Below are 12,602 nucleotides of genomic sequence, written 5' to 3'. Positions count from 1 at the left end.
GTTTGGGAATGGGAGGGATCAAAGGATTATTACTTGCCTGTTTAACTTTCATGCATATAAAGCAACCTTGTTTTGAGAAATAATCTTTAAATAAAGTTGACTTCAGCAAACCATATACAGGTACTTCACCTCAAGATATTTATGTTGATTTGAAATATTTCTCTTAAAGTTGTATATAAATAATATCTCAAGATCAAATTATTTAAAATTATATCATGTGCCCTTTAAAGAAGTCCTGTTGTAAGTTATTTTATAAATAATTCCCTTATGTACTTTTGTTCCCATTCAAATCTTTACTTGCTGGATTTGCATGGTTCATGTATATTTGGAATTCTGTTCTTAAAAGAACATTTCAAGGGAGTGCCAGAAAAATAATTGAGGTAGGTCATGGACCTGCCATGTTGGAATCTTAACATTTTCTTCTACTTTCTTCAGGTCTTTGTGCAATGGAGGTACTTCCACTTGCATTACCTTCTCCACCTCGTCAGTTATCAGAATCAGAGAAAATTCGGATGGAGGACCAAGAGGAAAATACTTTAAGAGAGTTGCGGTTGTTTCTCAGGGATGTAACCAAGAGGCTGGCGACAGATAAACGCTTTAACATCTTCAGCAAACCGGTGGATATTGAAGAGGTCTTGTTTCAGTAGTGTGCAAACAATGAAGTTGAACTGGCTAAAAGAAAAAAATATTGACATCTTTTTTTGGAAGGAAAAAAAGCAAAGGCATGGATGAATATTACCCCTAGCCTGTAAAATTTTAATCCATGTGATAACTACCAGTGTCATCAGCAAACATCTGGTGACTTTGGGTGAAATTAGTGACAGTTTGTATATGTCCTCTTAATTAGTACTGATCTTTGCAATCTCTTATTCTTCAACTTAAGAAGAGGATTAAAAGTTACTTTAGTGAATTGTCCATACTAGGCTATTTTTATTCCAGGATAAATCCTGCTTTCCAAAAGAATATTGGTATTAATCAATTAATACCAATTTCCCAAATTGTGTGTATATCTTACTGAAAGAGGTAGCTAAGAAACCTGAAATGTGACTTTCATTATTTTGGAAATGCCTCTGACTAAGATGCTATATGAAGTTAAGCACAGCCTGTTATTTTTCTCTAAGAATTTTCTCTGCTCCCAGTGGAAAATTTCTCACTTTCTATGTGTATTGTTTTGTGTCCTTGTGGGAGCATGATTTGTGATGATGAAAAAAGAAATTTTCCATTTGGAATCTACTATAATACTGTATAATACATTTTATTTTATTTTATCCTGGGATAATGTAGTGTGTGGATGAACACAATGCAATCTTTACTAGCCTTCTTCTTATAGTTCAGACTCCATGTTTGAACAACTTTGGTGTTTTTATTTTTAATTTTTTATTCTTTTTTAAAATTTTGAATTATGAAGTGGTTCAGAGTTTAATGTTGTGTCCTTGTTGTGAAATCTGTACTCTTGGATCTGAGCAGATTCCTTTGGAACCATTACCTCGTCTATGCCTGGGAGCTAGTGTTATGTTTTTTCCTCTTGGAAAGCCTGAATATATCTATTCTTCCACATCTTCCTTTTGGGAATAAAGGGACTGTCTAATTTTATTTGTATATTTATCCACAACACATAGTTTTTGCTATTTGATCCTTTCAGCACCACCACAGAGGTCATTATTATGTTTGCAGTTGAAGAAACTGAGGCTTGTTGTCAAGTGACATACCAAGAAAAACATTTCTTAAAATTTGAAGCCCATGTTCTTTATATCACAGCTATCTTCCATTTTTTTCCTGCTGGAATGACAAGGCTTGCCTATTTGCTTTTACAACTAATACATATGATTCTATATTTGTGAAGCATAGTTTTTAATCTCATGATGTTTTCAGAAAATCGTAAAACTATAAGCCACCTTTAAAGGTTGTTAAAAATGTTTATTTCAAATTGTTTATGGGAGTGCTGACACTTAGTTGGTAAGGACTTGCTCCCAAGTCAGTCTCCCAGGCTGAGAATGAACCAGCTTGGTCTTTGCCCAGGAAAACATTTTCTGTCTAACCAGAAGAGATTGTCAGATTTCACATGCCATCTGTGATAGAGTAAAAGTTATATAAATGATGGTAAGGCAGTAAAAGGGGATAAAAAATGTTGGTCAGTTAAAACTTTTATTTTAGAGTTATGCTTTCTCTTTTTCCTCTTTTTTTTTTCTCCTTAATTTCTTCTTTGTTTGCTTTTAAGGCTGAAAACATAGGAGTCTCTGGGAAGGATAGAGAAGGGAAACTAAAATAATAACATTTAGATAACCTAAAAACACAAAAACTTATATGAATTTGAAATGTCTAAAAACATTGAATTCCAAAGCAAATTGCAGAGAAAAAAAATGTTTAGAAAATAAGCAGTGAATTTAAAGTTAAACATAAGTGCTGAGATGTTATGGTCTTTAGTAATATAAATTTTTATAGTACAAAGGTTTATAAAATGTTTTCCACATGTACACGATACATATCAAGTGTCAGAGCCAAGAATCCAACTAATACCTTCTGAACTATTGCTTGTTGGGTAAAGCTCCACTACTCCCCTATAAGGAGATTGGCTGGCTTTTTAGCTTCTAGAGGATGAAAAATAAATTAAAACATGCACACATACCTACCTAAAATTTTAAAAACATAAATAATATGTGTATATATATGCTTATATTATTCTATAGGCACAGGCATATAGGTGTATTTATACATGTAAATATATATTATATATACAAATTTAAAAGGCATCTGTGCTATCTATAGTGAAGAAAACTAGCCTTTAATTTCATAGAGCAGAAATTACCATATTCCCAGAATTTGGTCCTGGACTGATTAAACATTTCTAAGACTGTGTTTATGTCAGAACTAATTACTTGATTTGAGATTTGCGTTGGGGAAGACAGTCCAAGCACACACACCTGGGAGATGTTGTAGGTTCAGTTCTAGACCATGGTGTAAAGTGAATATTGCAATAAAGTGAAGTTATATGAATTCTTTGGTTTCCCAGCATATATAAAAGTTATGCTTATACTATGTAATGGCATTGAAGTGAAGTGAAGTGAAAGTCACTCAGTCGTGTCCGATTCTTGGCAATTCCATGGCAATCTCCAGGCCAGAATACTGGAGTGGGTACCCTTTCCCTTTTCCAAGGGATCTTGAAGTGCAAGTTGCTCAATTGTGCCCAACTCTTTGTGATTCCATGAAATTCTTCAGGCCAGAATACTGGAGTGGGTAGCCTTTCCCTTCTCTAGGGGATCTTGCCAACCCAGGGATCCATCCCAGGTTTCCCGCATTGCAGGCAGATTCTTTACCAGCTAAGCCACAAGGGAAGCGCCAGAATACTGGAGTGGGCAGTCTGTCTCTTCTCTAGCCTATTCCTTCTCCAGCCTATCCGACTCAGGAATTGAACTAGGGTCTCCTGCCTTGCAGGTGGATTCTTTACCAACTGAGCTATCAGGGAATCCCTAGTAATGGCATTATGTCTACAAAAAAAAAAAAAAAAAAATCAATGTACATACCTTAATTAAAAAATGCTTCATTGCTAAAAAATGCTAACCATCATCCGACAATGCAAGGTTGCCACAAACCTTCAGTTTTTTAAAAAATGTAGTATCTGCAAAGTGCAATAAAAGGAAGTGCAATAAAACAAGGTATACCTGTAGATATATAGGTGGAAGAGCTTTCTAATTGGTCAAGTGATAAAACATAAAATTTAGTGGGCAGTCATGACTAATATCTCTATTTTGGGTTTATCTCCCAGAAAAATCACACAGAGCAAAATTTATTTTTTGCTTGTAGATTTGCTTATACTTAGGGACAAGGCCAGCAAATCTTCTATTAGTCATGGAAGCAATACCTACTTTTGTTATCTAATTGACTCAAAATGTTTGTAATGACTCCAAAGGAGTAGAAAACTCTTTCCATGAAACGATTCACCTTGGAAAACTAAAAAAGAAAAAATGTTTTTGTTTAAAGATTTTAAAGAGATCTACCCAAGAACTTCTCTAATAATATGGAAAAAAATCTGTTTCTTTTTATTTTCCTTTAAATTTTTTTTGCTTAGGTAACATTTATTGATGCTTATTGGGTACTTTTACCCATACATTTTCTTCTCAGGTATATCCAAAGGATTAAAAAAAAACAAAAGCTGACACAGTTGATTTCATATTTCGAGATGAGAAACTCTTCAGAGTTGATTAAATATGACTTGAAACTGAAGCTTTTCATGGAAAGTATGACATAGTATCTTTAGTGGCATAAACTGCTCTATAATTTTATCCTTTATATGTAATTATTTCCTAGATATCTAGATTTAGTTTTAAAATAATTTTTATTTTTGTTTTGTGTTTTTATGAGTAGATTATATGACTAATACAGAAGTAATTTTCATTAAAATACCGTGTTTGTTTTAGGTTTCAGATTATCTTGAAGTAATCAAGGAACCAATGGACTTATCAACAGTAATAACTAAAATTGATAAGCATAATTACCTGACTGCTAAGGATTTCCTAAAAGATATTGACCTCATCTGTAGCAATGCTTTGGAGTACAATCCAGATAAGGACCCAGGAGGTAAGAATGCGCTGGGCTAGGGTGACTTTGGTGATCAAAGAGAAGATAGTTTAAAATATAAATAAAACCTGCCTATATTTCAGATAGAAAAATTAGTCTTAATGACATATTAGAAATTTCTTATTGAGGAACTAAGTGTATGCTTAAATATTAAATTTAATTATTAAATTCATTTGTTAAATTACTAAAAAATATATTTAAATTAGAGGATTTTATTATTTTTAAAATAATTTTTATCAAAGTATAGTTGATTTACAGTGTTGTGTTTAATTTCTGCTGTACGGTAAAATGACTCAGTTGTATATGCATATATTCTTCTTCATATTCTTTTCCATCATGGTTTACCACAGGATATTGAGTATAGTTCCCTGTATTGTACAGTAGGACCTTATTTTTTTACCCATCCTGTATATGATAGTTTATATTTGCTAATTCACTTATTAAATTATTAGATAATATATTTAAATTCAAGGATTTTATGTTCAAGATTTAGTTTCTTGATTTGCTTTTCACTTTTTATACTTAGATTCTATTTTTTTCAGGTAAGATGGAAAACTGAATAATTGAGAATTTAAGATTGATTTGTTTAGTCTCCGTTACCAGTGCTGATAAACACTGGGCATTTTGGATTTCTGGAAACTTATTATAGTTAAGTTTACTTATCAAAAGACCCCTTTGGGTAGATGGACATTATCTGTTCTATAGACTGTACATATGTTTACATATGTAAACAAACATCTTATGAATGTTTTCATAACATCTTATGGAAAACCTAAATGAACTTTTTGGCCAACCCAATATAGTTTATTATTTTACTCCTAATCCCACCCTGTACTCAAATCTGTAGTCTCAGTTCTGTTAATGCCTTCCAGGGGAGACCTCCAGGAATAATCTGTAGTTAAACAAATTGAATTTATTGATACATTGTAATAAAGGAGAATGTACATCATGGGAAATCATATAGGATTTGAGCTTGTGTTAAGTGATTTTGAGGAAAATTTAAGGAAGTAGAGCTTTGCAGTGGAACAGATGCTTTTAGGAAGTGGAAGTAATTTGGGGACTAGGTATTTTAAGAACCTGAAAAGTAAGAAGAATGGAACCAGACTAAAGTTGTGATTGGTAAAGAAGCAGCATTCATTTTACACAGGATAGGATTATATTTGGTTATTTTTGTAGGGCAGTGTTCATACTTTTGTCTGTGTTCAGATCTGATTATGGAGTGGTCTTGTTTTTATCTTGATCCATCGTGGTCACAGAGTGGTATTCAGTAAAGTTGTTTATGTTTAATGTGAGTACCCAAGGCCAGTTCCCATCTGGCAGGGGTCATTCTTTTTCTCACTCTGTTAAGAATTCTGTTTCTTCAACAGGTGATATGAAAGTAAGATGCTTTTTATTTTAAAAAAATTCACTTAAACTTTTAGTTATCTAAAGATATTTAGAGTATAGTTTCTACTTTATGTCTGTATTTATGGGCAGTGGTTCTTAACTCAGTCTACTTGTTAGAATGACCTGGATTTCTCATTTCTACACAAATTGATTCTTTCTTGTCTAAATTTAGACCACAGTAAATCACATATTTTCGTTCCAAGTTAAGTGGCAGAATAAAATTTTATATAGCTGCTTTTGGTGTCTTTTACTGCTTTTAATAGTTTTTAAGCTTTGTTTTAGGACATTTATCTCTTGTAGTTTTTGTTTGTTTAGGTTTTATTTTGACTTTTTATTATATATCATTTATGAGGATAAATATTTATGAGGATAAAATTTATGAGGATAAAAATGAAGAAAAAGTAACCTATAACCTATAATTCTGTTACCTAGTATTTTTTTCTTTCTCTTTCTCTCCCTCCCTCCCTCCCTCCTTTTCTCTCTCACACACATATGCACAAATACTATATGTGAAATGCATAATATTTTTACTAAAATGAAAATATAATTTTTGTAAGCTTTTATGTAATATTTTGTGAAAAGTTTGAGTCAATGTATTTCTACCATGTAATTTTTATCATATGAATGTATTATAGCTAATACCCTATTGTTGGGCATATTAGAGTTTTTAGCTTCTTTCTCTATTATAATATTGATGAATATAGGATAAACTTTGTGTATGTCCTTAATTATTTCCTTAAGATAAATTCCTTAAGGTGAAACTTCTGTATCAAAGAGTGTATAATCTCTTTTAGGGCTTTAAATCTGTGTTGTTAAAACTTTCTCACAATTTAAAAAATCATCTAGCAGCATCAGGGGCACTTGTTAACCAATATAGCAGTTTTGTGTGACTGAGTGAATCTCCTTTGCAGTGTAGATGGTATCTGTAACAGGGCCACAGTTTGCCTAGTAAAGAATGGGCTGGATGTCAGTCTCCTTTGATTCCCTTGCTGGGTTCTGGGTGAAGGTACAACTGCACAAGTGTCTATAATGGCTTTAAGCAGTGTGTGAGAGTACTTGAGCACCTACACTCTCATTCTGTTAGGTTTTCAAGACATGGAGGTTACTGACATTGTGCAGTAGGTAATGAGACCCTGGGCTTTGGATGTGCACCTAGGCTTCAGTCCCCATTTTATTTCCTAGTTCTTTAGGAAATAAAGTTAAGTCCTCTAAATTTTAGTTTCCTTATCTGCAATTATGGAAAACTACTCTTCTCTTGGGGTAGTTGTAAGGATTAGATGAGAAAATATATTAGGCCCTACCTTATGAAATTGTCATTTTCGTATGGTTCAACTTGAATATGTTAGCATAGTGCCTAGGATGTGATAAGTGTTCCATAAAGGTTAGTAGTTCGTATATTTGTTTTTGTTATCATTATTATTTAAATCACCTTAATTTGTCATAATTGTTTCCTTAGTGGGTACCTATACATTTACTTTAGAATGACCATTTACTGTATTCCCTGGACCACATTTAAAATTAAATTCTATTTTGGAACAAATCTAAGGACTGCTAGTGATAAATGAATTTGAGTGGTTAGAAAAAGCCAGTAGAAAGGATCGGTCCAGATCCTTTCCCCCTCTTCTGTGTAACTTAATTATAATCACATCAAAATAATATTACTTTCATGAAAGAAGCATTGATTTCTGGTGCATAATAACCTTTTAGTATAGAATGTAGTTGTATAATCAAAGGATATGGCTCTGTCTTACAGAATTGACATGGTAGACTTGTAACTTTATTCCTTTACTGTTTTAGATGCAAAAAGTATCATATAATTCAAAAGCATGATTTCGGCTCTGTTCAGATTTTTTTCATATCTTTAGTCAAGAGCCCTGTTTTCTTTCTTAGCAACAGAACAACTTGTTATGTATTAGAAAAACAACCTCAGGGTCTGTTGTGTAGCAAGTGGAAATTACATGAATTTTGTATTACTTTTACAAGCTCCCATGAGTATTTGAAAGCTTACAGTGCTCTGTTTTACAGAACACTTGGCCGTTTTGGGAAAAAGCTAGCATATACATAGAAGACAAAAGGCAGTGTTTTGGAAGCTATATGTATTGCCTAAGTGTTTACCTGGATTCTCCCATGAGGATAACGTGGACAAAAATTAAATATGTTAACTAGAAGAATTTTAACTTGTAGGTTCTAAATGTGACCAGGTCAATATTTGACCCTAATTATTATCTCATAAATATATGATATGTTTTATGTTTAACTGTTCCCCACTGTTTGTTCTGTACTTAATGCCTCCTCTAGCCCTTAAATGTATTCACATACATACCATCATTTAGCAAATTTTGCTGAAATTTCAACCTTAAGTCTTGTAGTATTCTCGAAATCTTCTGTTTTGTACTAGATGCTTAGGAATAAAGCTCACTGATTCACTCTGGTGTTTGGAGCCCTCTATGGGTTATACTTCAGTTAAACTCATTCACATTTTCTGTTATTATTTGTAAGTACCATGTGCTGTTACTGAGCTGAGTGTTTAGAATACTGTGATAGTCTTTGCCTCTTCAGATGGAGTAATACATATTGAATAATTACTGTGTGACAGATATTATGCTGTATCTTATGATATTAATTTGTTAGCACTTCCTTAACAAAATGCCACAGACTGCATGCCTTAAACAGCAGACATTTTCTCATAGTTTTGGGGGCTAAAAGTCCAAAATCAAGGTGTTGGCAGATTTGGTTTCTTCTGAAGCCTCTTTCCTTTGCCTTCAGATGGCAACCTTCTTGCTGTGTCCTCACATGGTCATCTTTTCTCTGTGTCTGTGCACCCCTGGTATTTCTTGTATGTCTCCAAATTTCCTCTCCACCTAAGGACAGAAGTCCGATTAGAGTAGGGCCTACTCATAGGACCTTTTACCTTGATTACTTCTTTAAAGGCTCTACTCCAAATATAGTCACATTCTGGTATATTGGGGAGTACAGTATCAACATGTGAATTTGGGGGAAGAACACAGTTTAACCCATAACAGTTTATAAATACACTACAGACTCTCTTATCTAGAAACTCACAGTTTTATAGGAATGGCAAATACCTGATTGTTGGTGATTATACTAGATGGTTAAGGTAGCACAGAGGTGGCAGTTTTGAATTTTGTCTTGTGGCAGCAGCAGCTGATGATCCAATTTCATCAGGTGTGTATTAGGTACATGTACAGTGTGAGCAGGGCACAGAGGAGAAGACATTACATGGAGATGAGCAGGATTTAATGGGGCATTCATTTTAGGCATGTCTCAGGCCAGGGCTGCATATCTCCAGCACTGACACAGTTTATATGTAGAAAATGTTTCATAAATGGATGCTCAATAAATGGAGATTCAGTGAGTAGACAAGTGAATGAATTTCCCACCACTCCTCCACACTCTATTTTTTCAGCCATATCCTCTTTTTCTATACCTTTGTAGACTACTTTTCTTAGCCTAAAAAAAAATTTTTTTTTGGTCATGCCATGCAGCTTGTGGGATCTTAGTTCCCCAGCCAGGGATTAAGCTTAGGTCCTGGATCCTAGCAGTGAAAAGCACCAAGTCCTAACTACTGGACTGCCAGAGAATTCCCCGCGAGTCTTAATTGGTCTTCCAACTTCCATCTTATCATTCCCTTGACCTCTGGTACTGCCTGTATTACTATACTCTTAAATACAAATCAACTCAAATCACTTTCTGTCTGAAAACCACCCAGTGGCCCCTTATCTAGAGAATTAAATCATGTTGTTTCCCTGCTTGGGTCTTTTCATTGCTCTTAGGATAAGATCTAAAATCCTTAATGTGGTCAGATTCCCGTTTGCCACTTGCTTATTGTGTACTAATCACATAGGCTACCTTTCAGTTTCTAGAAATCTCCAATATCTTTTTATTTCAGGACTTTTTCACATGGCATTTTCTGAACCTGTACTGGTTTTTCCCTTTGTCAGTGGCTATGCTAATGCATGCTTCGAGTCTCACCTTGCTGCTGCTGCTGCTAAGTCGCTTCAGTCGTGTCCGACTCTGTGCGACCCCAGAGATGGCAGCCCACCAGGTTCCCCCGTCCCTGGGATTCTCCAGGCAAGAACACTGGAGTGGGTTGCCATTTCCTTCTCCAATGCATGAAAGTGAAAAGTGAAAGTGAAGTCGCTCAGTTGTGTCCAACTCGTAGCGACCCCATGGACTGCAGCCTCCCAGGCTCCTCCGTCCATGGGATTTTCCAGGCAAGAGTACTGGAGTGGGTTGCCATTGCCTTCTCAGCGAGTCTCACCTTAAATGCCTCTAATTTAGAGAATTCTCTCCTGATTTGCCCATTCAGTATTCTGTAGATTTTGATCATAGCTGTTATAAGTTTTTTGAGGGGTGAGGAAAGGGTAGGCAGAGGTGTTTCTATGTACATATGAGGTTATTTGGCTAAATACTTCTTTCCTATACTAGTCTGAAAAGCTCCTTGAAAGTAGAGAGCTGTTTTGTTCACTACTGTATGGCCATCATCTGACTCAGTTCTTGGTACAGTTGACAATCAATGTTTATTGAGTGACAGTTTAGAGAAAATATATTGAAGGAAATATACTAGTGGGCTGCCTTTTTGAGTGCTGCATGTTTGTTTTTGTAAGATTTTTCACAATGAACTATTAGATGTTCTAAGAAAAGTTATATGTAAAATACATTTTTATACTTTTTGTCTTCGCTAGAGATGAAAAGGCAGATATTATTCTGTGACTTGGATTCTAGTTCTAAAAACTGTTACCAATTAAGTGACTTTAATGCATTTATGTGACTTGTAACATCTTGGAGTTGCCAGCTCTAGGGAGCACAGTTGTTATCTTGTTAATGAATGAGGACTTCTCTGTTATCTTGTTAATGAATGAGGACTTCTCTGTTAAGTGTAAAGCAGAGAGACTCTTCTTTTATTACCAGTTTTAGGTATAGTTTACCTAGAACAGAGTATGCACTTTTCTCCTAGAACTACCTATAGTTTATATCATCTTGCATTCTTAGAGTGCCTTATCATATTTGTTTCTGTCACAATTTTTTAATAGCTCACCCTTGCTTTAGCATACATTATATTCTTTAACATAATTTTGACCAGTTTTCTCTTATGGAGAAAATTATGTATGGTTTTCTGAAACCTCAGTGTCTATGCATGGCAACTCTGGTGCTGGATGTATGATGAATATTCTTTATATCTTTAAATAATTTTTATTTAAAGTAAAACACTTTTCAAAATTATCAAATAAAGCCATATCTTTGAGGTAATGATTTGTTAAGTAGGCTTATTACTTTGAAGTTCTAAAAGTATAATTCTCAGAGGATTGTCAACTTAATTGAGCAGTTTATTATACATTTTTGTTGTTGTTGTTTAGTCCCTAAGTCATGTCTGACTCTTGTGTGAGCCTATGGACTATAGCCCTCCAGGCTTCTCTGTCCATAGGACTTCCCAGGCAAGAATATCAGAGTGGGTTGTCATTTCCTTCTGCAGGGGATCTTCCCAACCCAGGGATCGAACCCATCTCTCCTGCACTGGCAGGTGAATTCTTTACCACTGAGCCACCAGGGAAGCCCATATTTATTTTTCACTCATCACTTTAAATGAATTTGTGTCTTATCTATAAATGCTTTTTACAGTTTTATTTAAATGTTTATGTTCTTTTACTTTTCTTCTTAAGATGCCCTTTTTCCTGTTATTTCATTTGTGTGTTTAATAAATGTATACCAACTTTTTAACAGACAAAATAATTAGGCACAGGGCTTGTACTCTGAAGGATACTGCACATGCCATCATTGCAGCTGAGTTGGATCCAGAATTTAATAAACTCTGTGAAGAAATTAAGGAAGCAAGAATAAAAAGAGGTAAGTTATAGAAGTGAACATGCTATTGAAGACTAAGAGGTCACTGAGTGTCACTGGATGGTGTTTACTTATAGTTGCTGGTATAATGAAAGTGTATCTTGAGGCCCAGCCTTTACTTAATTTCTGATACGAATATGTCATGTAAATTCTCAAAGATGTTTTAAAAATTTACTTTCTGTGACAATTTTAGTGCCAATTATAGAAATAAAGCAGTACTTAGTGAAATTTCTTTTGTAGGAACACATCTTTGTTAATTATGGATTTCTGTTCTTAAAGGATTTAGATAGGTTTTCATATTTGAAGAGTTTTATTTTTAACATGTAATATCTAATATTATTAAAAATTTAGGAATACTTTTTTTTTAACTTATTGGAGTTTTATGTGCAATTTTGTTAATATAAACACATAGCACATGTGTTTTGTTTGTTCAGTATATAATCCTGTCCTTGGGGAACTCATACTTTAGCAGGAGAGAGTAAGTGTAAAACAAATCAATTGCAGTGTGGCATATGCACTAACTACAGCATATTCATCACAGAGGATAGACCTCCTGGTAGGAAACCTGGTAGGAAATCAGAGTTTGGGGAATGAATGTACAAGTGTGGTCTGTAGTGAAGTAGAGGGAAGGAGGAGGCAGTGACAAAGAAGGAGGAAGTATTGTAGGCAGAACACACAGTTCTGCAGAGACATGAAATAACGTGGCATATCTGAAGAACTGCTAACTGTTTGGCATTGCTAAAGATGTACAGACGGGTGAGAAATAGAACTCAGAAGGT

At 34.4% G+C, this 12,602-nt stretch overlaps 1 protein-coding gene across 22 annotated transcripts in view; it reads left to right on the top strand.

Moving 5' to 3' along the window:
- Positions 1-12,602, top strand: part of ATAD2B (ATPase family AAA domain containing 2B) — a 150,068-nt gene that overhangs the window by 94,629 nt on the left and 42,837 nt on the right. For 11 of the 22 annotated variants that reach the window (XR_015136499.1, XR_015136494.1, XR_015136492.1 and 8 more), the window contains 3 exons: positions 436-632; positions 4,416-4,575; positions 11,704-11,826. Coding sequence is in view for 7 of the 22 variants with exons in the window: in XM_086325706.1 (XP_086181832.1) it covers positions 436-632; positions 4,416-4,575; positions 11,704-11,826 (480 nt within the window). In the remaining 15 variants the exon portion in view is untranslated. Of the gene's footprint in view, positions 1-435; positions 723-4,415; positions 4,576-11,703; positions 11,827-12,602 lie in introns of those variants that run through there. The other 11 variants (XR_015136486.1, XR_015136485.1, XR_015136488.1 and 8 more) reach the window with 3 other exon arrangements.

Source organism: Bos grunniens, chromosome 11 (genome assembly GCF_055505025.1).
Source record: "Bos grunniens cultivar Pamir isolate PY7600 chromosome 11, Bosgru_T2T1.0, whole genome shotgun sequence".
Lineage (NCBI taxonomy): Eukaryota > Metazoa > Chordata > Mammalia > Artiodactyla > Bovidae > Bos > Bos grunniens.
The sequence above is the reverse complement of the archived record's forward strand: the minus strand, read 5'-3'. Positions and strand labels throughout refer to the sequence as shown.